This window comes from Danio aesculapii, chromosome 4 (genome assembly GCF_903798145.1).
Source record: "Danio aesculapii chromosome 4, fDanAes4.1, whole genome shotgun sequence".
Taxonomy (NCBI): domain Eukaryota; kingdom Metazoa; phylum Chordata; class Actinopteri; order Cypriniformes; family Danionidae; genus Danio; species Danio aesculapii.
Window position 1 is genome coordinate 19,167,090 of NC_079438.1, and position 27,318 is coordinate 19,194,407.

General features: G+C 43.4%; 2 protein-coding genes across 2 annotated transcripts in view; one reads left to right on the forward strand and one right to left on the reverse strand.

Annotated features, from left to right (window-relative positions):
* The window catches only part of LOC130222054 (oocyte zinc finger protein XlCOF6-like), a 129,694-nt gene that overhangs the window by 83,784 nt on the left and 18,592 nt on the right, over positions 1–27,318 (forward strand). Inside the window, exon 4 of the mRNA XM_056454679.1 lies at positions 6,908–6,914. Within this exon, the coding sequence (XP_056310654.1) occupies positions 6,908–6,914 (7 nt within the window). The remainder of the gene's footprint in view (positions 1–6,907; positions 6,915–27,318) is intronic.
* Positions 1,556–25,586, reverse strand: LOC130222225 (NLR family CARD domain-containing protein 3-like). The gene is made up of 6 exons (XM_056454859.1): positions 25,393–25,586; positions 22,039–23,818; positions 13,765–13,938; positions 4,956–5,129; positions 2,600–2,646; positions 1,556–2,115 (listed from the first exon to the last, which is right to left on the reverse strand). The coding sequence occupies exons 1-6, from the start codon at positions 25,571–25,573 to the stop codon at positions 1,589–1,591; spliced, it is 2,883 nt and encodes a 960-aa protein (XP_056310834.1). The 5' UTR covers positions 25,574–25,586; the 3' UTR covers positions 1,556–1,588.

Genomic DNA, 27,318 nt, shown 5'->3' on the forward strand with positions numbered 1-27,318 from the left:
GAGGAAGTTTTCAATATTTGGGAATCTTTTTAGGCAATGAAAATGAAATTAAGAAAAACTCTGAAGGTGTCATTGAAAAGGTGAAAGGTCGACTTGATAAGTGGAATTTTTTGCTTCCAAAGATGTGACATAAAGGACGACTTTTAGTTATTAATAATTTAGTTGCCTCTACCCTCTGGCATCGCTTAAGCTGTATAGATCCTCCAATAGTAGTTTGATCAAAAATACAGTCATGTTTAGTGGATTTCTTCTGGATTTCCAAAAGTGTATTATACCTTCCCAAAGAAGAAGGAGGGCTTGGACTGGTGCATCTACAAAGTAGAACTGCTGCATTCAGAATCCAATTCGTACAAAGACTCTTAAATGGTTCAGAGGATTCGAACTGGAAGAAAGTCTCCTTCTCTATCTTGAGAGCACTCAAGTTGGACAAAGCCGTATTCTGGCTAGACCCTCTGAAATTGAATCTGTCAAGGTTTCCTGTTTTTTACCAAAATATTTTTAAAGTGTGGACTCTGTTCAAGGTTCCAAGAGAAAGAACTGTAACTTCTTTACACTGGTTGTTGCAGGAGCCTTTAATTTTAGGCTCTCGTCTGGCCTGGCCCAGTGAAATAGACTATGCTGTGATGGAAGAGAATCTTATTAACTCCGGTTTGTCAACAATTGGACAAGTTTTGAATGCAACTGCTGCTAATTTCACAGATGTGAGCACGTTGACTGAGAAACTGGGGATGAGATCGATTCGTTTGGTCACCAGAGCTCTTGAAAGGTGGAAAACAACACTGGACGAAAGAGAGTTGAAATTGTTATTGGACTATTGACTGGGTATTATTAATCCAGATCAGACTGATTCATTTCCTGAAAATGGAGAATTGTGGAGGGTTCCTTTTAGAAGTGAATCATTTGAAAGTGCTGGGTTCAGATGTCAGTTCCGGGAAAAATGGTTATAAAATTAGTGTTAAGGTTTTTAATAAGAATGTTTTAGATAAAAAAGTTGATCCACCTTGGCGTAAAGTACTTGAGTTAAAAGAGTGTGAAAAACCTGAATGGAGAGGATTTTATAAGTCACCATTGTCTAAGCGAATTGGAGATTTACAATGGAGGTTGGTACATGGTGCTATTGCGGTGAACGCTTTTGTTTCTGTGATTGATCAAGAAGTTGATTCACTTTGTCCATTTTGTATACAAAAGGAAAGAGTTTTTGATGCTCTTACGCAGTGTGCTAGATTCACACCGTTATTTACGCTTGAAGTCATTTTTTCAACTGTTTCAATGAAAGTTTTTATATGTGGTTTGAAGTATTTAAAAAGCCATAAACATCAGTGTCAGTTGTTTAATTTGATTTTAGGACATGCCAAAACACACTCTCTCTCTCTCTCTCTCACACACACACACACACACACACACTCTCTCTCTCTCTCACACACACACACACACACACACACTCTCTCTCTCTCTCTCTCTCTCTCTCACACACACACACACACAAACACACTCTCTCTCTCACACACACAGTCTCTCTCTCACTCACACACACACACACACACTGACTGCTCCTGCAGAGGATTGTGGGTAAATCTCTCGTCAGTCTTCAGCTCAGTTTTACTGATGATCCAGGATAATAAAGCCTAAACCCAGGCCAGAGCGGCTCAGTGAATGTGGTCTGGACTGAGTGGATGAGGCTCATTGTGTCTCTATAGATGTTGTAGAAGATCAGAGTTCCTGCACTGTGATCCACAAACACTCCTATTCTCCTGCTGAGCCGCTTCACTGGGAGACGAGTCTCTGTGTTATTGTGTCTGAATGTGAAACTGGAGGAAGAGCAGAGCAAACTCCAGGACTGAGCATTACGTCCAAACACACACTCATCACCTCGTCCCTTCCTCCTGATGCTCTTATATGACACTGATATCCACACATGATCTCCACTCCAGTCAATCTCCCAGTAACAGCGTCCACACACACTCTCTCTGCACAACACCTGAGGACAATAATCAAATCTGTCTGGATGATCAGGATACGGCTGATCCTCTTCCACACTCTTCACCTCTCTGTTCTCCTCAGACAGAATGAGACGAGTGTGTGCTGTGTTTGGATCCAGTGTGAGGAAACAGACATCTGAACACAAGAACACACACATTTACAACTACAGCTGTGTGAGTGTGAGAGTGAGTGTCTGTGTGTGTGTGCGTGAAAGAGAGAGGGAGTGTGTGTATAACCACAGCTGTGTGTGTGTGTGTAAGAGTGAGTGTCTGTGTGTGTGTGTGTGCGTGAAAGAGAGAGGGAGTGTGTGTATAACCACAGCTGTGTGTGTGTGTGTGTGTGTGTGTGTGTGTGAGCGAGAGTGAGTGTGTGTGAAAGAGAGTGTGTGTGTGTGTGAGAGAGAGTGAGCATGTGAGAGTGTGTGTGTGTGTGTGAGTGTGAGTGTGTCTGTGTGTGTGCGTGTGTGTGTGTGAGAGTGTGTGTGTGTGAGAGAGACTGAGCATGTGAGAGTGTGTGTGTGAGAGAGTGTGTGTGTGTGTGAGAGAGAGAGAGAGTGAGCATGTGAGAGTGTGTGTGTCTGTGTGTGAGAGTGAGTGTCTGTGTGTGTGTGTAGTCCTACATTTGCGTGGTCCTGCTGTAATCCTTGTCTCTCCTCCATGATCCAGACTGTAAACACACACAGATTATCCTTCAGTCAGTAAACAAACATCAGCTTATAATACACACACACGCACACACACACACACACACACACACACACACACACACACACACATACAGATGGTTCTTCAGTCAGTAAACACACACACACACACACACATATGCACGCACGCGCGCACACACACACACACACACACACACACACACAGAATGATTGTGATCAAACATCAGCTTATAACACACACACACACATACACACGCACACACACACACACACACATCAGTCATTATGCAGATTCAGTACAATAAGACATGTGGAGTGTGTGCTGAATGCTGAATTGTGATTGGCTGATTAACAATAGATGATATCAGTGCATTAATAACTGCAGTAAAACAACATGAGTGTTTTACTATGAGGCCAGTTTTACTTATTAAAACACTCTGAACTCACTGCGAGTGAGATGGAGAAAATGAAAGCACACAAGCACTGAGGTAAAATCAGATGCTCAAGACATCACCCCTATAATAATGACTTGTGTTTAAATGGAGCAGTAATGTCTATGAAGAGTGGGGGTGTAAACCTACACTGGTCTCACGGTTCACTTCAGTTACAATTATAATGCCATCGATTTCGTTCAATTTGGTATCTCGATGCATTGACGATGCTTTTCATACACAATTATATATTTTTCATCACACCACCAGAAAATTTGACTAAAATCTATAAATACATGTATGTATATTACTTCTAATACAATTCTGTCCTTTGATACAAGCAGTCAGATATATGATAGATGTTTTTAACAAAACTCAAATACACTCTCAGAAGACAACATGAGCATTTGTAGTATACAAACTGATCTGAATATTAATCTGATAGCTTTCGTTTTCTCCCTAGCGTCTTGTGTGCTGCACCTTCTTCAGTGTCAGTGAAAGACTGTCCCAGCAAACTCACAAGCAGTGAATTAAGCACAATTATCTGCTTTTAAAGTAGTTAAAAAGCATTTCTTTACTCGCCCTAGCCTTCTTCATCATAGTATTTTACTGCAACATACTGTGCACATAAGATAAATGACGTCAGTGCGTAATAACTGGTTATGATATATTACTGAGCCTACATTGCAGTGCATCAAAGAAACAATTAATTTTGACACCCCTAATGAAAAGCAAGTCATTCAATATGAATAATGTAAAGGGAGGTGTACACATCTTTTGTTTTTAAATTTGATAAATCACTTCTTTTTGTAAAAGACCTCTTCAGTTTGGCTGAAAACTAAAAAAAATATATAAAAATCTAACAGCATTTCATTTCATAGCCTCTGTCTAGTCTCATGTAATGCCAAAACAGATTATTACTAAGGTGAAACTACTCTCATTTTAAAAAAATAATAGGATCAACTCAGATCCTGCTCCACTGACAGAAGCTGCCTTTTTTAATTTACAAAGGTTTATAATGAATGCACAGCAGTAAAACACGGCTTTCACCACACAATAGGACTAGAGACAGTGAATTCTGCAAATCCAGGATGTTTATTGAAGATGGATGATGACGTGCAGATCAGAGGAGTATTGCACAAGTAGAATTAAGAAAGCCAGGATTTCAGGAAAAGTGCAGCTTGAGTTTAGGAACTTCTGGTCACTTTTCACTCACTTTGGGAAGCACTGGTCAAATAAACACTACAAAGAACATCAAAAGGTGGCACAATACCTGCTTAAAAGCCTCACACACACAGTGCTGACCTGATATTGTACAGTTTTTTCAGCAGAAATGTAAGGAAGAAGTTTCACTGCTGAAATGCTGAAACTGTACAGTGTTAATATGAGATATAATATCACGGTTAATGTGAGAACTGCCCCAGTGCACTGAAATATTTTAACAGGTTTGGATTAATATCTGGAGACTAGAAGAGGAGTGAAGTAGGCTACAGAGTTTCTGTTTTCAAAATAAAGCTTTAAAATTATTACAAAAAAATGGTTAAGAATAAGTAAGTTCAGTGTAATAATAATAAACTGTTTATAATTACTTTACTCAAGGCTAGATGTAGTCTATGTTGTATAAAACAAATTGCCATTAGAGCTTTTGTTTTATAGTTGGCCAAATTTACGATTTCTTTTACAATTATAATAATAATTAAACAATTGTGATTAATGAAAACCAATTTAAAAATGTTACACTTCCCTTAACCTTATTTCATATTATTAATTCACACAAGTTGTATCTCCTGTATGTTCTACCCCATAACCCTCACAGTAAAGCTTAGTGTGTTTTTAAGCCATTCAGTGTAAAAGCACAAGGCCAGTGATGCTCCACATACTTGAGTTTGTCCAGTGTGTAGTTTGGATCCTCCAGTTGTTCAGAGAGCAGCTTGACTCCTGAATCTCCTGGATGATTGTAGCTCAGATCCAGCTCTCTCAGGTGTGAGGGGTTTGAAGTCAGAGCTGAACACAGAAAACCACAGCCTTCCTCTGTCACCATACAGCCAGACAATCTACAAACACAGCAATAGTCCACATCACACAGTTGGACAATCACACATCTCTTTGTGTTGTGAAGATGCTGACTGCTGTTTCTGCTCATGTCAACAGCAGTGATGAACACACACATCCTGATTAGCTCTCCTTATTGATCAAGCAAACACACTCACACACTCAGCAAGGACTCAACATCATCTCTATAACTGTACAGAGCAAAGACATTGTTCATAAGACATTGCATATAACTTTAAAGTCAGTACCTTTATTTGATCATACTTACAATATTTTGTGCTTTTGTAAAATAAAATAAAAAATAAATAAACAGGAAGTGGTCTTTGCCATCTCAAACATCATGAACAACTTTCTGAAACACATCTAAATAATAAATACTTGTCTCAGAGACAGAGAACATTTCTGCAGAAAGCTCGACAGCATCTTAAATGAAGCACTTCAAATGGGAAACAGATGTTCTCTCTTTATGAACAAATGTTCTCTCTTTCCTGTCTGTGCTCATTATCTGTAACGAGATCATATAGTGAAGATGTTGTTACGATAATCATCACCTGAGCATCTAAAGCCCTTAATCATTCCTGATAAACAAATCATCAAGTCTCCAGTTTCATCTACCTTTCATGATTTCTGGAAGATCTGCTGTGAGGAATAAACCACATTTTACCTCAGAAGTAAGTCTTAAGATAATGTATAAAGCGCATAAGAAAATAACATCATGTAAACTGAAGTGATAAGGAGATGATTGTATGACAAACTTTACTCCTGTTTTCATTCATTTGTACTTCTGTCTTTGTTTTCTCATGAGACGTTGCTAAAGATTGACAACATGAGGGCTCATGTAGTGGATTACAATTGATTATGTTATGTTATGCTCGCTCAAAACTTCGGGCTGCAGAGAGAATCCTGAACAGCTCATAACATACCAAACTCTTCTGTCCTCTTTCTCGGCTGAGGTTACTTCTGCAAAGCAGACATACTTCTGTCAGAAAATCAACAGTGCCACCAATCCTCGCTTACTTTAGAAAACATTTTCCTCCCTCCTCTGTCCTCCTCCTCCACCTGCATCCTCCACACTCACAACTGATGACTTTGCTACATTCTTTTGCACCAAAACTGCAAAAATCAGTGCTCAATTTGCTACACCTACAACAAACACGCAAGATACACCACCAACACCACACACACTCACCTCTTTTTCCCAGCTCTCTGAGTCTGAGGTGTCCAATCTTGTGCTATCTAGCCATGCAACCACCTGTCCGCTTGATCCCATTCCCTCTCATCTCTTGCAAGCCATTTTTCCTGCAGTCATACCAACACTGACTCACATAATTAACACATCTCTTGACTCTGGTTTATTCCCTACATCATTTAAGCAGGCTAGGGTAACCCCACTGCTAAAGAAACCCAACCTGGATCAAACGCTACTTGAAAACTACCAACTGGTATCCCTGCTTCCATTCATGGCCAAGATTTTGGAGAAAGTAGTGTTCAATCAAGTCCTGGACTTTCTTACTCAAAACAACCTCATGGACAACAAGCAATCTGGCTTTAAGAAAGGCCACTCAACTGAGACTGCCCTGCTCTCGGTCGTGGAGGATCTCAGACTGGCTAAAGCAGACTCTAAATCATCTGTCCTCATCTTGCTGGATTTATCAGCTGCTTTTGACACTGTAAACCACCAGATCCTGCTATCTACGCTTGAGTCACTGGGCGTTGCAGGCACTGTTATTCAATGGTTCAGATCTTACCTCTTTGACAGGTCATTCAGGGTGTCTTGGAGGGAAGAGGTGTCCAACCTACAGCATCTAAACCCGGGGGTACCTCAGGGCTCTGTTCTTGGGCCACTTCTCTTCTCCATCTACGCGACATCTTTAGAAACAGTCAAAAACATGGATTTTCCTACCACTGCTATGCTGATGATACCCAGCTACACCTCTCTTTTCACCCTGATGATCCCTCGGTTCCAGCTCGCATCTCAGCCTGCCTGTCAGACATTTCACACTGGATGAAAGATCATCATCTTCAGCTTAACCTTGCGAAAACGGAAATGCTTGAAGTTTCTGCCAATCCAACTCTACACCATAACTTTTCAATCCAGATGGATGGGGCAACCATTACTGCATCCAAAATGGTAAAAAGCCTTGGAGTAACGATTGATGACCAACTAAACTTTTCTGACCACATTTCTAGAACTGCTCGATCTTGCAGATTCGCACTCTATAACATCAGAAAGGTCCGACCCTTCATATCTGAACATGCAGCTCAACTTATTGTTCAAGCTCTTGTTCTCTCCAAACTGGATTATTGCAACTCTCTACTAGCCGGGCTTCCAGCTAATTCTATCAAACCTCTTCAGCTGCTTCAGAACGCAGCAGCACGAGTGGTCTTTGATGAGCCCAAAGGAGCACATGTCACTTCGCTACTCACCCGTTTGCACTGGCTGCCAGTTGCTGCTCCCATCAAATTCAAAGCTCTGATGTTTGCTTACAAAGCAACCTCTGGCTTTGCTCCTTTATATCTGCTCTCACTTCTGCAGATTTATGTGCCCTCCAGAAACTTGCGTTCTGTGAATGAACGTCGCCTTGTGGTTCCATCCCTAAGAGGGAAGAAATCACTTTACCGAACTCTCGCATTCAATCTGCCCAGTTGGTGGAATGAACTCCCTAACTGCATCAGAAAGGCAGAGTCACTTGCTGTCCTCAAGAAAGACTAAAAACTCAACTATTTAGTCTTCACTTTCCTTCCTAATCTGTAACTGCCTCTCTGGCTATACCCCTAACTGTACTCTCTCTCTCTCAAAAAAAAAACAACATTACTAATGCTTTGCTTCTAAGACTTTACACACCTGAAACTTGTCTATAGCACTTATTCACTGCTGCTCTTATAGTTGTGTAAATTGCTTCCTTGTCCTCATTTGTAAGTCGCTTTGGATAAAAGCGTCTGCTAAATGACTAAATGTAAATGATTATGTTACTATTACGTCTCACATCTTTTGAAGCACCGTGCACATGATCACAGAATTTTTAGATGCTGTCAAGTTAAAAGAACTTTGACACACTGCACCACTCATCAGGGTCAGCTCCAATGCAATAGACCAAGAAGAACGAAACGGTTAACCCCCAGGGAACGAAAATGCTATGTTGAAACTTCCACTATGGGGATTTCGTCAGAAGCCCCAAAGAGTAATAAAACGGGCCTATGAAATGCCAATGAATTGGCAGCGTCAGCATACACAGCTGTCAGCAATCACAATCATTTGTGTATAAAGATGCCAGCAGTGCATCGCAGAGACACCTTTTTTTAGCTGAAGAGCCGAACTACAGCTGTCAGCTAAGGCGCAACCACACACAGCATTTATGTTCCCCCCTCGTTTAATTGGGGTTACGTAGTAACCGTTTCGTTCCCCAGTGGGAGGGGAACTTTAACGCTATGTGGAAACTTCCACTATGGGGAAATGTATTTAAAGCACCACAGCGATTGAACCTTACCGCATCACTGGTGAGAGATTTGCCAGACTCAGAGCGTGAGCGCACCATCATCAATTAGAGGGATACAAAGTTAGCGTTAGCTCTACTATAAAAGATCTGGGTGTCATATTAGACAGTAATTTAACTTTTAAAAATCATATATCCCATGTCACAAAAACTGCTTTCTTTCATCTGAGAAATATCGCTAAGTTACGAAGTATGCTATCCATCTCAGATGCAGAAAAGCTAGTCCATGCTTTTATGACTTCTAGGCCGGACTACTGTAATGCACTGTTTGCTGGCTGCCCAGCATCCTCTATTAACAAACTTCAATTAGTACAAAATGCAGCTGCCTGAGTTCTTACCAGGTCTAGACCAGGTCTTACACTGGCTGCCTGTTAAGTTTCGTATTGAATTTAAAATTGCTTCTTACATATAAAGCTTTAAATAATCTAGCTCCTGTTTATCTAACCTATCTTCTGTCTCGCTACAATACAACTCGCTCTTTAAGATCTCAAAACTCAGGGCTTCTGGTAGTACCTAGAATAGCAAAGTCGAGTAAAGGAGGTCGAGCCTTCTCATTTATAGCTCCTAAACTCTGGAATAGCCTTCCTGATAACGTCCAAGGCTCAGACACACTCTTCCAATTCAAAACAACATTAAAGACCTATCTGTTTAGTAAAGCATACACTCAGTGCACCACTTAGTGGGCTTCCACACAGGTTCTGCATCTTGTTTATATACACTATTAACAGCAGCTACGCTTATTATTTTCTTTATTCTCCATTTCCACCTGGGGATACTCTTCCCGAGGCCCTCAGACTATGTAGAGTCACTGATTCAATCCAAGACCAACGACGAGATGATCCCAAGGTTTCCATATCCTGGACCAGGCCATATCCTGAGCAGCTACTGTGGTGGTCATGGAGGAGTGGAGAACATGAGACTGATTCTGTGACGCTCCAGAGACAAACGAGTCTTCGCTGAGGCCAGCTTCCAGCCTCTGCCACTGAGACTGCAGCTCTGCACAAGATGTTTGGCCAGCGGAGAAATTAAAATGGTCATGCCCAACTGAGCCTTCTTTCTCTTAAGGTTTTTTTTCTTCACTTTCGCCATTTAGTGAAGTTTTTTCCCTCTCCACTGTCGCCACTAGCTTGCATGGTTCGGGATCTATAGAGCTGCGCATCGTTGGATTTGCTCTTCAGTATTTGGACTCTCAGTAGTGATTATTAAACCACACTGAACTGAGCTAAACTGAACTTAAACACTACAAACTGAACTACACTGTTCCTATTTACTATGACCTTTTATGTGAAACTGCTTTGACACAATCTACATTGTATAAGCGCTATACAAATAAAGGTGAATTGAAAAAAAAAATCACCAGAGCAAGCCCTTCAAGGTGCCCCCTGGCCCTAACTTAACTTACTGACCTGTGAATTGTTTAAAGGCTTATTTATATATTTTAGGAATTGTAAAAAATGCACCTAATTAAGTTTCTAGGAATTTTAAAATATGACTGTACTTTGGGAACTTGTGCAGTCCTGATAGGGAGGATAGCTGTGGAGGCAAGTGCTGGGAGCCTTGGAGGAACTCTGTTGGGTTCACCAGATAGGGAACTCAACTGAACAGAGTGAAAAAAGCCCACTTATCTTTGTGTTAGAGAGAAAGGCACAGCAAGCATCTTAAAACACCATACCAAACTTCCTCATTTACCAGAGTGTACCAGCACATGTGAAGAAATCGACTCCACTCAAAGATTATAAAATCTCGCAAATGTGTTAAGTGTCACCCAGCCCGCAGCTCTACAGATATCTGTTAGAGAAGAGCCGCATGTTAATGCTCAAGAAGAAGCGCCGCTCCTAGTGGAGTGAGCTCTCACTCCCGGGGGACACAGCTCACTTAAAAAGCTCCTCAGAGGATCTAAGTGTGGTCCACATAAATACGCAGAGCGCGAGCACGAACAGGACACAGTGATGAAAGGGCTGGGTCTGCTTCCTCTGTGGGAGCCCTAGGTGGGCCAGGGTCTCAGGAAAACATGAGTGGGGCGGCCCAAATTGCTGACCGAAAATGCCTCCAGATACCCAACCCTCTTGACTGATGCCAACACAACCAGCAGAGCTATCTACCTGGACAGAACCCTTAAAGATACTGAGTAGAGTGGATGCAGGAGCAGACTTTGCCTAAGAGAGATCTACAAGTGGGTAAGAGAGGGGGCGTCTTGTGCCTAAGGGAACTTGATGATGAAGCGGTGCTTTCCCAGTGTGCCGTCATCCTCGCATCTTTAGAGCGGGACTGATTGCAATGCCAACCCCTCGGTGCGGAGGGGACAGTCTTAGCTCCAAGCTGAAGGAGGATAGCATCACACTAATCTGGCATGTTCAGCGTCCCTCTCGGAGAGAAGTACACCACACGGCGAAGAGACTTCACTTCAGGGCATAGGCATGCCTTGTAGAGGGTGCTCTAGCCTAAATGAATGTGTTAACCACCAAACCGGTAGGTCACCTAAGTCCTCTGCACTCCATTTATGGACCACATATGAGCTTCCAGAGATCTGGGCACAGATGCCTGTCCCAGAGAAGAAAGTGCTCCTTTAAAGGGATATGCCCAGGATGGGCCGTCATGAGGAGAGAGTTGAAATACAGGTCCAGTTGCGCCAGAGAGGGGCAATAAACAGACCTGCTCCTTGTCCTCCATGACATCAAACAGTATCTGTGCGAGTAGGCTCACTGGGGAAAATGTGTATTTACGCACACACCAGGGCCAACTGTGTCCAGTGCACCCAAAACGCACCCATAACTGCTGGACAGCCAGGGGTGAAGCCTCCATTCTCCCTGGCATAAACTACCGTGAGAGTGCATCGGCTGCACAGTTGAGTTGCCGGGAATAAAAATGGCATGAAGCAATTTCCGCCGCGTACAACTCCAGAGGAGCAGACGGCAAGCAAGCGGAGACATCGGCAAGAGTGGATACCCCCATGCAGTTGACATTTGCCATTGTCACCATGCTGTCTGTCCTGACCAGCACGTGTTTCCCCTCTAGCTCCGATAAAAAAACTGCACAGCACGAGATACTACGAGCGTGTACTGGAAGCATCGATTGGAACAATGACATGCCTGGACACTTGTTCTAGAGGCACACGGGCCTGTAGAAACGCAGTGTCTGTCTAGAGGCCGAGGGCATGGTGACACAGTGGAGTGACAGTCACCCAGTGTGTGCATGCGTGCCATGTGCATCCGGGGACCTGATCATGAAGCCAATGCTGAAGTTGTCTCATATGGTGCAACCCATGTGGTGTGACAGCATCTGTGGAAGCAATATGTCCCAGGAGTCTCGGAAATAATATTAGACAGGTTAACATCAGCTCGACGCGCTCTCGGGGGAGGCATGCCATCATGGTGATTGAGTCCAGCTCCAACCCAAGAAAGAGATGCTCTTCACAGAGGCAAGCATGCTCTTTTCTTGGTTGACCCAAAACTTCAACAGGTCGAGCACTCAGTCCCTGTGCATAACCAATAGTTTCCGCAGGTGAGCTATAAAAGCCAGTCATCGAGATAATAGAGTATAATGATGCCAGCGAGCTGAAGGGGTATTAGGGCATCCTCCGTGAGCTTGGTAAAAACCCTCGGAGACAGGGAGAGCCTGGAAGAGAGGACTTTGTACTACCATGCTCGACCCTTGCATGCAAACCGCAGAAGCTGCTGGTGGTGTGGGAAAATGGAGACATGAACATACGTGTCCTTCAGGTCTATCACTGCAGACCAATCCTGAGGACAGAAGCACCGGGGGATGAGCTTCTGCATGAGCATTCTGAGCAGCTGCTTGTAAGGCAGTGGGTCAAAACACGTAGAACTAGGATTGGTCATAACCCACCGCACGTATAGGGTACAATAAAGTACAGACTAAAAGGCTCATACCTCATCTCCACTGGAGGGACCAGCGCAATTTCATTCTTTGACACAGGACTGATCTCCGTGTACTACATTTTACAATGTGCAATTTGGGGGAAAGGTTAGCAAACTGAATTGCATGAACGAGTCTGATAGTTCTAGTGAGCCATCGCGAGGGGCTGGGCAGCACTAACCAGGCAGGCAGAGCCCACGTGAGTGACATCATTGGCGCAATCACTGACGCACCAGCGGTGGGGCAGAACGGGATGGGAGAGCTCACCCTGGGAGGCACGCATCCCGAGTAAGAGCGGAAAATAGAGGTTAATCTTAACTTCGTCCCAAGAGCCCGCAGGGCGGCTGGGCGTGCAAGAGAAAGGAGCCCGTCCTCTGGCACTCTAAGAGCCTGTGGTGAAGAGCACCAATCCTGCAAGCTGTAAGGCATAGTGTCCCATACTGGCAGTGTTCGGGCTTTCACAACCGGAGAAAGGAGAAATTGCTCTTTATAAAATTGAATAGCCATATGGCCATAATTATTATACACTGCGTGTCACACACGCTGGAATCGGGAGAAACAGCCTGTCAAACACTGGCAGCTTTCTCGTTCAATCTCTCTCTCTCACTTTCTCGAAGGAGGTTTGGAGGAACCAAAGACATGTCAGTAGCATGAGGCTCTGCGAAAAGGTGTCTCTGCGATGCATGGCTGGCATCTTTATACACAAATGATTGTGATTGCTGCCAGCTGTTTATGCTGACGCCACCAACTCATTGGCATTTCATTGGCCTGTTTTTTATTACTCTTTCAGATAATTGGTTTCTGATAAAATTCTAATAGTGAAAGTTTCCACATAGCATTGAAGTTCCCCTCCCGCTGGGGAACTCGGAGGCAGGGCGAGTGTTGAAAGTTTCTGTTTACAGGTACTCAGAGGCTGCGTCTGCATGTCATTGTGCTTTATGCTATACATTTTAAATTCCTGCATTCTGTGTGATTAAACAGTAAGACTGCCAGCTGTTCCTCTAATCAGCAACTGTGACACCACAAATTTGCAATTAAGAATGTCAACCCAGGGTTTAGGAAAGTACAGTGTGAATCACCTGTAAATGAATAATCTGCTCACGGTACAGTAGGAGCAGTGTGAAACATGATAACAGATAAACCAGCATTCATATTATCCAGGGTTTAGTATCACCTAGGTTAACATTTTCAACTATAAAAAACCATATATATAAATATGTAGCCATTGTTTTGTTGCCATTGTTGAGGGCAAAAAAAAAACATTTACCTCAGTATCTCCAGATTACAGTTTGAACTCTTCAGTCCATCAGAGAGAAGCTTCACTCCTGAATCCTGCAGGTCATTGTTACTCAGGTCCAGCTCTCTCAGGGCACAGTTTGAGGATTGTAGAACTGAAGATAAACTCTCACAGGACCGAACAGTGAGATTGCAGCCCTGTAGCCTGTGTAGAGGACAAAGATTGAAGCACACATGACTGAAATGACTATAATTTCACTATTTAGTGAGTATGTCTTATGATTTTAGCTTTGAATAGAATTTATTTCTAAAAGTAAATAGCCCAACTCCTTATTAAACAACCATCATTGCAAGACCATGCAATGATTTTTTAAAAATGTTTTGAATATCAAAACAATAATGATGGGCGACGCAGTGGGGCAGTAGGTAGTGCTGTCGTCTTACAGCAAGAAGGTGACTGGGTCGAGTCTAGGCTGGGTCAGTTGGCGTTTCTGTAAGTTTGAGTTTGCATGTTCTCCTTGCGTTCACGTGGGTTTCCTCCGGGTGCTCCGGTTACCCTCACAATCCAAAGACATGCGGCACAGGTGAATTGAATAGGCCAAATTGTCCGTGGTTTATGAGTGTGAATGAGTGTTTCCCAGAAATGGGCTGCGGCTAGAAGGGCATCCACTGTGTAAAAACATATGCTGGATAAGTTGGTGGTTCATTTTGCTGTGGCGGAAAATTTTAACAGATTTATTTTTACTTTATTATTGTTTTGTTTTTGTTTGTTATATTCTATTGTTAAGGTCCAAATGTTTAATGTAAATTATGTTATTTTTATTATACAGTGAAGTAGGGCTGCTCGATTTTGGGAAAAATCATAATCACAATTATTTTTGGTCTATGTATTTTGGTCAACGATTATCATTGGTCAATTGTAATCACGATTATTCAAAACGATCAGTTGAAGTCAAAATTATTCGCCCTCCTGTGAACTTGTATTTTTAAAATAAATATTTCCCAAATTATGTTTAACAGAGCAAGGAATTTAAACAGTATTTCCTCTAATATTCTTTCTTCTAGAGAAAGTTTTATTTGTTTTGTTTTGGCTAGAGTAAAAGCAGGTTTAAATATTTTGAAACCTATTTTAAGGTCAATATTATTAGCCCCTTTCAGCTATATATATATTTTTGATTGTCTGCAGAAGATACTACTGTTATAAAATGACTTGCCCAATTACTCTAATTAAGCATATGAATCGCACTTTGAATCTAAATGCTTGTATTTTGAAAAACATCTAATAAAATATTATGTGCTGTCATCAAGGGAAAGATAAAATTATTAATTATTAGAAATGAGTTATTAAAACTATTATGTTTACAAATGTGTTGAAAAAACATTTCTTTCCATTAAACAGAAATTGGGGGGAAAGAGTCACTAATAATTCAGGAGGGTTAATAATTTTGACTTCAACTGTATATATACACAGTTATTTTACTCACTGCAAAGGGAAATAAAGACAATTTAATAAAAATCTGAAACAAACTGTGCTTTAAGCATCTTCACTGTAAGAAAAACTCTCTGGTTACTAAAGTAACCCTCATTCCCTGAGGAGGGGAACAGAAATGCTATTAGTGGATTTATAATCTATGTATGGGAAAATGTCTGGAAAATGGCATAATGACTGCACCTTACCTTCTGCTCCGATGAGAGGATAGCCAGGCATAGCGTGAGCACACCTGCATCATAGGGAGGCGCGGTCTTCCAACATGATACCTGGCCCTTACTTATCCCACTTCAAAGAAGGTTTACAGATTTAGAAATTTTTTTGGGAGCCGCAAGCATCTAGATAATTTCTAGGAATTTAATACGACAGTACGTTGGGAAAGCGTGAAGTCCTGAAGGGGAGGACACTGCGGAGGCCACCTGCTACCCAAATGGGAAGATATGATGGCAGAATATATGCCCTGAGAAGGGGGAGTACGCATATAATAAGATGGTTAGCGGAGAGGGAAGACACGGGTCCGCCTGTGAGGGGGGACTGCACCGTGGCTGAATAAGCATATGGGATCGTCTAGTGGAGATCACGCATAGCGGGCACCTATACCCAAAACACGGGCTGACCAGAGGGCAGACCTACAACGTAATGGGTCAGCGAGTGACTCCTCCGCTGAGTCAGTGCTGGGGGCCTCAGAGGAATCTGCAGGGCTCACCTAAGCGGTGAACTTTACTGACAGAGTGAATAACCGCATGTATTTCCGTGTTAGGGAGAATGGCACAGCAAGCGTGTTTCAACACCTTAACCCAGTTGTTTCCTCAATCACCAAGGGTTACCTAATACCCTTGAGGAAACCGGCTCCACTCGCAGATTGTAAAACCTTGCAAATGTATTAGGTGTCGACCAGCCTGCAGCTCTACAGATGTCTGTTAGAGAGGCGCCGCGTGCATGCGCCCTGGGGGACACGGCTCGCCCTGGCTCTGGTAAGCGAGGGAGATGGCATCCACTATCCAGTGGGCCAACCTCTGTTTTGATCCGGCACTTCCCTGCTGCCGACCACAATAACAGAAGAAGAGCTGCTCAGATGATCTAAAGCTCTGAATGCGGTCCAGATGAATTCGCAAAGCGTGAACTGGACAAAGTAATGAAAGGGCTGGGTCTGCCTTTTCCAGCGGCAGCACTTGCAGGCTCACTACCTGGTCTTTAAACAGTGTGGTAGGAACCTTGGGCACATATCCCGGGCAGGGTCTCAGGACAACGTGAGAATAGGCCGGCTCGAATGCCAAACACGAGTCACTGACTGAAAAATGCCTCTAGGTCACCGACCCTCTTAATCGATGCCAACGCGACCAGAAGGGCTGCCTTCATAGACAGAAATCTTAAAGATATTGAGTCGAGTGGTTTGAAGGGATCTGTACGCAGTCTCGTGAAAACGAGGGCGAGATCCCAAGAGGGCATGAGAGGGGGGAGGGGTGGATTAATTTGCCCTACGCTTCTGAGGAACCAGATGATGAGGTTATGCCTTCCCATGGTGCTGCCAGCCACCGCGTCATGATGAGCGGAGATGACAGCCACGTAACCTTGAGTGTGGAGGGCGACAGCCTGCTCTCCAGCTTCTCTTGGAGGAAAGAAAGCAGAACGCTGATCTGGCAATTTTAGGGTATTTTCTGCGAGAGACGCACCATTCAGTGTATAGACTCCACTTCAGGGCGTAGGCGCACCTTGTGGAGGGGGCTCTATCCTTAGTGATGGTATTAACCACCGCAGTTGGTAAGTTACCCAAGTCTTCCTCGCATCTTAAGGACCACACATGGAGGTTCCAATGATCAGGGCGAGGGTGCCAGATGGTGCCCTGTCCCTGAGAGAGTAGGTGCTCTCTCAAAGGGATCTGCCAGGGGAGGGCCGTTGCGAAGAGGGGGAGCTCTGACATCCAGGTCTGGTTGGGCCAGAGGGGCGCAACTAGCAAGACCTGCTCCTCATCCTCCCTGACCTTGCACAGTAGCTGCGGGCTAGTGCATCCATGCAGAGAGAGCCCGGTTGCATGGTTGAGCTTGCCTGAAATGTGAATGGCGCACAGTGATTTCAGCCACGTATGACTCCAGAGGAGCGGACGGCAGGCGAGCTGAGACATGCGGCGAGAGTGAATACCCCCATGTGGTTGATATACGCCACCACTGCCGTGCTGGTCAGGCTGGCTCCAGCACTGGGAAAAAACGGTGGAGAGCGAGGAACACTGCCAACAACCCAAGGTGATTAATATGCCAATGCAACTGGGTTCCTTTCCACAGGCCTGCAGCTGCATGCCCGCAACACACAGCCCCCCAGACCGTGCTGGAAGCATCTGTTGAAACAACAACGAGACTGGACGCCTGTCCTAGAGGCACTCCGGCCTGTAGGAACGAAGGGCTGAGGGCACGGCACGTTCATATGGAGTAATCCGAGTGGCGACAGCGGCTGCGGATGCCATATGTCCCATGAGCCTCTGAAATAATTTCAGTGGGACCATTATTTTGCTGTCGAACTCTCTCAGACAGTTCAGCATTAGCTGAGCACGCTCTCCAGAGAGGCGCGCTGTCACGGTGACCGAGTCCAGCTCCAGTTTGCTCTTTTCTCGGTTGACCTGAAGCACCAACAGGTGGAGGTGCTGGAGCACCTTGTCTCTGTGCATAATCAATTGCTCCCGAGAGTGGTCTAAAATCAGCCAGTCGTCGAAATAATGGAGTATGCGGATGCCCGCGAGCCGAAGGGGCACACTCCACGAGCTTGGTGAAGACCCGCAGAGACAGAGAGAGCCCGAAGGGAGGACTTTGTATTGCCAAGCTCGAACTTCGAACGCAAACTGCAGAAACTGGCGGTGGCATGGAAGAATGGAGACATGGAAATACATGTCCTTCAGGTCTATTGATACAAACCAATCCTGAGGACGAACGCACCGGAGGATGCGATTCTGCGTGAGCATTCTGAACGGCAGCTTGTGCAGACAGTGGTTCAAAACACGCAGATCTAGGATTGGCCGTGACCCACCGCTCTTTTTGGGCACAATAAAGTACAAGCTGTAAAACCTGCCATCTCGGCTTGGGGGACCGGTTCGGTTGCATCCTTCGCCAGGAGGACAGCAATCTCCTCTTGCAATACAGGTCAGACAAGACACTGATCCTGGTGTAATACACACCCATGAACTTGGGGGGTCGTTTTGTGAATTGAATTGTGTAGCCGAGTCTGATTGTGCGTATGAGCCACCGCCAAGGGCTGGGCAGCGCTAACCAGGCAGGCAAAGCTCTCGCTAATGGGCTCATCGCTACAATCACTGACGTACCAGCAGTGGGGCAACGCCTAGCGGGTGTGGTGATCCGGGAAGCGCGAGGGTCCCACGAAAGAGCTGGAGGCGAGAGATTCACTCTCACCTTGCACACAAGCTCCTGAGGGGGGGCTCGAGGGGTGGGAGAAAGGACACCGTCCTCCCAACCCCTGTGAGCCACTGGCGAAATGCACAGAACCTGCGAGCTGGAAGGCATAGCATCCCAGACTGGCGAGTTCAGGCTGTCACATCCAGGGAAGTGGAAAAGTGCTCTTTCATTGATGTTTGCGTGGCAGTGAAAAGTGCCGTTGGAAATGGGGCCCGGCCCTCCAAGGGGGAAAGAGCAAATTCCCTCTTCTCCTGATGACCTGTCTCAGGGACGCTACGCGGTCTGTTTAAAGGACTTATCGGCGCCCTGGGCAGGGGGGTTGCCTGCTTCCAAGGTGCTCGATGCGGCCGCTTCCCTGTAGGCGCAGGCGGGGGCAGGGCAGCACTCATAGGCAGGCGCCCTCGGCGAGGAGCAGCAGATGTGGATGGCTTACGGTCCTGCCGATAGATGACATTACCCATCACATCAGACTGCTCTCTCACCGCCTTGAATTCCTGGGTGAATTCATCGACGGTGTCGCCAAACAGGCCAGCCTGGGATATGGGGGAAATCAAGAAAGCGGACTTTGTTGACTTTGCGCATATTAGCCAGGTTTAGCCAGAGGTGGCGCTCCTGGACCCCTAATGTGGACATCGTCCTCCTCAACGCACACGCAGCAAACTTAGTGGTCTGAAGAGCATTGTCGGTTGCGGTGCGGAGCTCATAAAGCAAGCTTGAGTCGGACCCACCCTCATGCAGCAGGGCTTGGTAGTGCTGGTAGGTGGCCATAGCGTGCAAGGCGGAATCAGCCTGGCCCGCAGCCTTGTAAGCTCTGGCTTGAGGGAGGCATATAACCTACAGGCTTTGGACGGGAGACGAGGCTGACCCCGACAAGAAAAGGCACAACGCGGACAAAGATTGACCGCAATGGCGCGCTCGACCTGTGGAATCGCCTCATACCCCCTGGCTGCTCTTCGGGTGAGGGCGGAGGGACACGTAGCACGGGAAGAAAAAAGTGCCCTCCAGGACTGCGTGAGCCTACTGTGCACCTCCGGGAAAAAGGGGACGAGAGGCTTCGAAGGCTTGGACCTCTTGTCCTCTACATAGCACCCATCTAGTCGGTCTGACCGCGGAGCTGGGGAATAAACCATCTCCAACCCCATGACCGAAGCAGCCCGGGAAAGCACGGCTGACATGTCCATTTCAGGATCAATTTTGACAGCGCTCACCTGCCCCGATGGGGTGAGTGGGACTGGATCCTCATCAGACAATGAAAGCCCACCCTCCGATGCAGCAGTGGATGTCTGGTCCACGGTGTTTATCGAACGTAATGGCTACCATCTGGTTAGACGGACTGCTTACCCGCTCAAAGCTTGGATGGAGCGCTTGGAGGGGAGGTCCGTGGGCCCGGAGGTGACGGATAATCTACCACTGGTACCCTCAGACCTACCCGAGTGCCCGCTGCAGTGCAGGGGATAGCTGGGGTGGTTCGCCCTTTTGTAACTGCGCAACAGACATGGCATAGCAATGAGGACATGAACTGCCCGCGAGCACCGCATTAACATGCTGGACCCCCAGACATGCAACACAGTGCTCGTACCCATCATCCGGGGACAGGAAGCCACCGCATCCAGAAACGCACGGTCGGAGTGCCATCCTGAAAATGACATGCTGCACACGACTGTGTTGGTTTTTTAGAAAATTTGCAACTTTATACGCACCGCTCTGGAGGACCGGACCCAAAGAACGCCAGGCAAGGGAGAAGCCCAGTTCAACGGTCTGCTGCCGCGTGAACACACTCTGGACCAGGAGACCACTCTCGTTCACTTGAAATCGCTGGCTATCAGCAGGAGGAACCCTCATCGACTCTCTCAGAAGGCTGTAGAAGTCTCTAAAGCTAAAAGGATGCCTCATCTTGCTTTCGCTGTGCTTTTATGCTAAATTGATTGCAACAAGCATCATGTGCGCAAGCTAATGCTGCCAATTCATTTGGCACTTCATTGGCCCGTTTACATACTCTTTCAGACAATTGGCTCTCTCAACAAAATCCCCATAAGTGGATTAAAAATCCACCAATAGCATTGAAGTTCCCCATCCGAAGGGGAACACTTTAGCTACAAAGTCCTTCAGTCAAAAGCAGTGAGGGATTTTTTACTCTTGTTGTTTGATTAATGATAAAAACAGGCGGCAGCAGGAATATTGCGTGCTGTCTCTTTAATGGTTTCTCTTTCATGTGTCTTTTGATTCTCAACTCGTTTGTTTATTACATAAATTAGGGTAAATATGAATAATCACTAAACACCACGTTTTGACACATATTTGACCATTAAAGCGCTTTTGTCAACTTAAACTTGGTGAATATCTGCATATTTATTTTTTCTCAGATGAAAGAAAAGGAGGGGTGGCTTAGTGGTTAGCACTATCGCCTCATAACAGATAGGCTGCTGGTTTGAGTCCTGGCTGATTGGCATTTCTATGTAGAGTTTGGTTTTTCTTCCTGTGTTCACGAGGGGTTCCTCTGAGTGCTTTGCTTTGGCTGTAGTTGTTGGGGAATTCATTGTGTCTTGATGAATTTCTGATGAATGTATTACTCTCATTTATATGCTTATTTGAGTGATTTCAGTATTATTATTATTAATCTATTGTATTATTACCCATACCTGTGGCATTATTATCAGGTATGTGTGCTTTAAAAAAAGTCACTCTGTGTAAATGCAGTCAGAGATGAGAAGAGAAATTAAAAGAGTAGCATTAATGTCACAATGAGGGTAGATTTATGGAAGCAAGGCCACCTGCGTTCTGTTCTGTAACTCATGATAAGGCACACCTGCTCATGCACCAACACTCATTTGTAATGACTTCCAAAAAATTTGAGTACCCATGAACTTCAGCTGAACTTACAATTGACAGCTCGGTGGAAAGCAAACAAGATATATTGTCCCTTTGGCTGAGTCATCACGTTTGAAACAGGAAGGAAAGACCTTAACTGGACATGGGTAAGACCCCTGAAAGACCCTGAGATTCTATTGGTGGTGGACACCTGAGAGATTTGAGATCCTATTAGTGGAGAAGCTAAGGGAGGTGTGTAATGTGTAAATTTGGGTGGAGTATTAAGACAAAGACGTGTATTTAAACTGTGTGCTAGCCTATACTCATCAACGACCTGTCTCTGTTGTTACTGATGCTGTAACAATAAACTGCTTTGTCTAAAGATTTCAGAGATCTCAGACTTTGTCATTTTTTGAAGACTTTGACTTAGAAACTTTATACAATATTTTGCAGACCAGAATCTTTTTTCCACAACATAGCATATGAGTGTGTGTGTGAATGAGAGAGTGCAAGGGTATTTCCCAGCATGGTGCTGAGTTGCGTCATACCAAAGTAGTTGACGACCCCTGATAAATCATGAACAAGTGAGAAAGAAAGGACTTTGACTTACAGAGCTCTTTTGGAGGATTTGATGACTGTTGATAGTCTGATGAGACACTCGTCTGATCTCTGGAATTTTTGAAGCTCAAACTCCTCCAGCTCCTCCTCTGAGGTCAACAACACAAAGACCAGAGCAGACCACTGGGCATGTGAAAGGCGAGCAGATGACAGACTTCCTCTACTGAGGTGAGACTGAATCTCTTTCAGCAGAGTTTGATCATTCAGTTCATTCAGACAGTAGAACAGATTGATGGATCTCTCTGGAGACAGATTTCCTTCAAGTTTCTGCTTGATGTATGCAATTATTTCCTCTTTGCTCTGGTCTCTGTCATCCTGCTGTGTCAACAGGCCTCGTAATAGTTGTCGATTGGACTGGAGTGACAGACCGAGAAGGAAGCGAAGGTAAAGGTCCAGATGTCCATTCTCACTTTCTAGAGCCTTGTCCACTGCAGTCTTCAGCAAATCAATCATGCCTGTATTTTTCTTTTTCTGTTTAAAAAGAAATACATGCTTCATGTTGCCATCTAGAAACAGATGTTGATAAAGGGCTGCAATGAACTCCTGAATGCTCAAGTGAAGAAAGCAGTACATGGTACCAAGAATGATCCCCGTCTCCTCCTTAAAGATCTGGGTACACATGCCTGAGTACACCGATGCCTTATTGACGTCAATGCCACAGTCTTTCAGATCGCTCTCATAGAAGATCACATTGTTTCTTTCCAGCTGCTGGAAGGCCAGTTTCCCCAGTGAAAGGATGAGGTTTGGATCCCAGAAGACATCTGGTGTGTTTTCTCCATCATACTTTCTTCTGCTCTGCTGGATCTGAAAGCGGAAAAAGTGTGTGTACATCTGTGTCAGAGTCTTGGGAGATTCCTGCATTGTTTTAGCATTAGCCCTGTGTTTCAGTTTCAAAATATTCTGGAGAACAGTGGCTGAAATCCAGCAGAAGACTGGGATGTGGCACATAATAAAGAGACTCTTTGACTGTTTAATGTGATCAATAATTTCTCTGGCCTGATTCTGATCTGTAAGTCTCTTTCTGAAGTACTCCTCCTTTTGGGCATCATTGAATCCTCGTATCTCTGTCAGCCGGTCGATACAGTCAGCAGGAATCTTACTGGCAGCTGCTGGTCTGCTGGTGATCCAGATGAGAGCAGAAGGAAGCAGATTTCCCTTGATGAGGTTCGTCAGGAGAACATCCAGAGAGACTGCTGAAGATACATCACGACACGTCTCATTACCAGCAAAGTTCAGAGGAAGACGACATTCATCCAATCCATCAAGGATGAACAGGACTTTGAATCGTGTGCTTCTTGTAAGGTTCAGTCCTTTAGTCTCTGGGAAAAACTGAGTTATGTGGTCTTTTAAACTTTGTCTTTCTTTCTCCTTTAAGTTCATCTCTCTGAATGGAAGAGGAAATATGAAGCTGATGTCTTGATTTTCTTTACCTTCAGCCCAATCCAGAACAAACTTTTGCACAGAGACTGATTTCCCGATGCCAGCAACTCCTTTTGTCAGGACAGTTTTGATCTGCTCGTCTTGTTCAGGTGCTTCAAACAAATGTTTGCATTGAACCTGTATCTCTAGTGACTGATGACGTCTGGAAGCAGCTTCAATCTGTCTGATCTCATGTTCAGTGTTGACCTGTTCACTCGCACCCTGAGTGATATAGAGATCTGTGTAGATGTTATTCAGAAGTGTGGAGTCTCCATGCTGAGCAACTCCTTCAAACACACTTTGATATTTCTTCTTCAGGCTATATTTAAGCTGATTGATGAAGAGCAGCTCGCCTAAACACAGGAGCAAAGAAACAGATAGATTTAGTCTTGACTTATTTGTAAGTGACAGTCTTGACAGATGGCCATGAGATGGGCCAGACAGAATTTCCTACTGGTGTAACGGATTACAAATCTCAGGGTTCAGATCACATTATGGTTTTTTAGTCACAGATTGGACCATTTTTTGGATCAGCCAAAAAGGAGAGGAGACGAATGTCATTTGCTTTCCATTTATTGCAGAAACAGCACTGCAGGACACTTTTGGTTTTAACAAAGAGAACTAAAAAAGTGTAATATTATTAACAATAAAATAAAGAAATAATCAGCTGAATAAAAATAAATAGTAAAATATTCAGTGCTGTGAAAAATTCCCTGTTACTGCTACTGTTGCTGATAATGCTAAAAGTAGAATTCTAACATTATCATTTGTACAGCCCATATTTATTTGTAGTCTCATTATCAAAAAATGATTCAGTTATTCACTCATAAATCTTCGTTTTATTGCTAGATGATTTTTTGAAGAGTTTGAGTGGTTGTCGCCTCCTAATGGTTAAATAATGTAATTGCTGCCTAAATGTATACTTTTGTATAAATAATCAGCAGAATAAACCAATAGTAAAATATTCAGTGTTGGGAAAAAAAATCACTGTTACTCCTACTGTTGCTGTTAACGCTAAATGTAGAAATCATCTGCAGAACCCATATTTATTTTAGGCTCATCGTCAATAAATGATTGAGTTCTTCACTCATAAAACTTCATGTTTCATTGCTAGATGATCATTGTTGAAGAATTATTCAGTGGTGTGTTTGTGACGGCTGGTTGTCTCCTCCTAATGGTTAAATAATGTAATTGCTGCCTACAACTTTCATTTCTGAGCATTTGACTGTGATTTTAATCTTCACCATAAACATCAGTGATTTTATCTGAACTATAAACTGTTCTCCCAGTACTTCTGTGTTATTTGACTGTTTGTAACTTCATTTTTGCATTTTCAGATTTGAATGCAGCGATTTGAGGATTAATAATCATATGCAAATCACCATCATTTATATAGGTCTCTCAGCGATCGTTAGAAATTTAATCCGCGGGTCACGTGTTTTCCGAACCATGGATTGTGATCCATACGAATCATGGATCAACCATGCTGTTACACCCCTAGACGTTTCAGTCATTGTTTGCTATTTCTGTTGAGAATTTTGTAAACAATCTGCAGATAACTGTGGAAAGATTTAGGGAATATCATAACTAAAACTTAATATATGAAATAAAATATAACACATTTTTAACTTTAATAATAATATTTAATGTTTACAACACAAATCCAAATCAGAATTACTTAATTGGTAAAGAAAGCACAAGACTCTTATATAACAGATCTACTAAAGGACAGAAAATATGACTTTACAAACTGCACTGTAAATAAATCATGAACATTTTCATATTAGTCAACAATATTACTGAAATTAAATAACTGAATGAATATAAATGTACACACATTTACACTGTGAATAAATAAACTTAATGATGGGCTAAAACTCTGTAAAGGTCTGCAGATTTTGTGTAGGTCTACCCATGAGTCTCTTACCTACAAGAGTATCAGCAGCTTGATCTTGCTTCATCTCTCTCAGGAAGAAGAGTGTGAGATCAAGAGCTGCTTCTGTGATTCTGTTTCTGTTCTCTTTAAAGTCCTTTACAAACTCTTGTCTGTTTTCTTCTTGTAAGATTTTCTTAAATTTCTCCAGTTCATTCTTCAGAAATCTGATCATTTTACTCTCAAGATTCTGAGATTGAAGAAAAAAGAACTTTTAACCTAAACATTCATTCACACACTGTTGTTCATCCACAAACTACTCAAAATACATTATAATACATGATACTATGAGTTTGTTAAATGCTTGATTCTGATCAGCTGATGAACTTTCAAAGGTTATTTTCAGATAAACACACAGCTAAAGTAGATCCAGGCAGGTTTTGAGCACATTACACTAAGGGGGGGGGGATCGCACACCGGATGTGCAATGCAGCACACACATGACAGCTGGAAGTATCACACACCAGAAGCACACATTCACATGTTATTAAATGAAATTTCACAGCTACAAAGGACAAAAATAAACAAATTTTATTTTTAATAATAAATTAAATTTTATAAAGAGTAATTCTCTTTATGGGTCTGAAATAATAATTAGGAAGACAAAACTAAAGTTAGGCGATCTCCACGTTGATCTCCTGTAAGGTTTTTTGAACTTGATTTACAGGACTTCTCTGACATTTTGAGTTTCAGCATGTTTTTGAGTTCATCTACTGAATTTGCTGTTATGAAATATTAATGTTCCAGAAACTGAATCTTGTATAACAAATAGAGCTGTAAATGTTATGATATTATTTATATACATCATTTATCATTGGCTATTATTTGAAAACTCCTAATAAACATTCAAATGAAGGTAAATTCCTCTTAGCCAGATATAATGAAGGCATGAAAAAAAACAAATAAATGGCTACATCAGGCAGTCTTTCTGCGCATGCCAGGCTCCAATTTCAGCAGTGTTTTCAGTGTGTGGTTACAAGGTTACAAGATTCAGTTCTCAAAAGTCTTGTGAACAAATATTTCTGTGTTTCATGGAGTTATTTCAGTGATTTTATGACTCAAAATGAGTTTTTCCTACCTGAAAGACCCACTGGAGATGGAGACTGTCTGTGAAGCTCTTGTGTCTCCTGTGAGTCTCGTCTCCTGAATCTCCTAACTCATATTCATCACTGTAAACAGATAAAACTACGGTAATTATACATTTAGAGGCAAACAGAGACAGATATTCATTCATTTATTTGCTCTCAGGAAGGCAAAGGATCACAGGTGTTATCAAACATGTAGATTTATTGATAAACACTCACATGGAAGACCCTGTCTCTGAATTAATGTAGATTAAAATGGCTCATTTGAATTCTGCCGAAGGTATTCAGAATAGGTATGCTACCCAAATAATAAGTCTTTGAGAACGGGTTTGTCAAGCCAGGTGGCGCATTAGACCAGGGGCTCATCTCCTGTTTCCAAAATGCATCACAGACTGCTTGAGAAACGGTTCTACTATGATCATTGGTGATGAAAATAAATGATGTTCAATAAGATGTGCTTGTGTTTAATCACTGTTTATTCCAACCCAGTCTCACGGCAGTTCGTGAAATAGTCACGAAATTTAATCTATTGATTCGTGTTCATGGGCACGAATTTCCCTCTTTTTTCGTATCACCTTGCACGAATTTCCATCCAATGTATTTCAATAGGAAATCATTTTCGTGTCTCTAGCACGACTTATTTTGCCATAGGGTACCTGATGCTGCGCTTTTTAAAAAATATTTTTATTAAATATTATTATAACCACAGGGTACCAGACGCAGTATTACGATTATTATTATAGCCACAGGGTACTAGACGCAGTATTTTGATTATTATTACAGCCACAGGGTACCAGACGCAGTATTTTGATTATTATTACAGCCACAGGGTACC

Bases quoted from the DNA above. Each gene is read 5' to 3' on its own strand.
- LOC130222225 (XM_056454859.1), bottom strand. From the start codon at position 25,573: ATGATCAGATTTCTGAAGAATGAACTGGAGAAATTTAAGAAAATCTTA. The intron at 13,939-22,038 runs GTAAGTCAAAGT...TCCTCTACACAG, and splicing joins AAATCCTCCAAAAGAGCTCT to GCTACAGGGCTGCAATCTCA. The intron at 2,116-2,599 runs GTAGGACTACAC...TCTTGTGTTCAG, and splicing joins TACAGCAGGACCACGCAAAT to ATGTCTGTTTCCTCACACTG.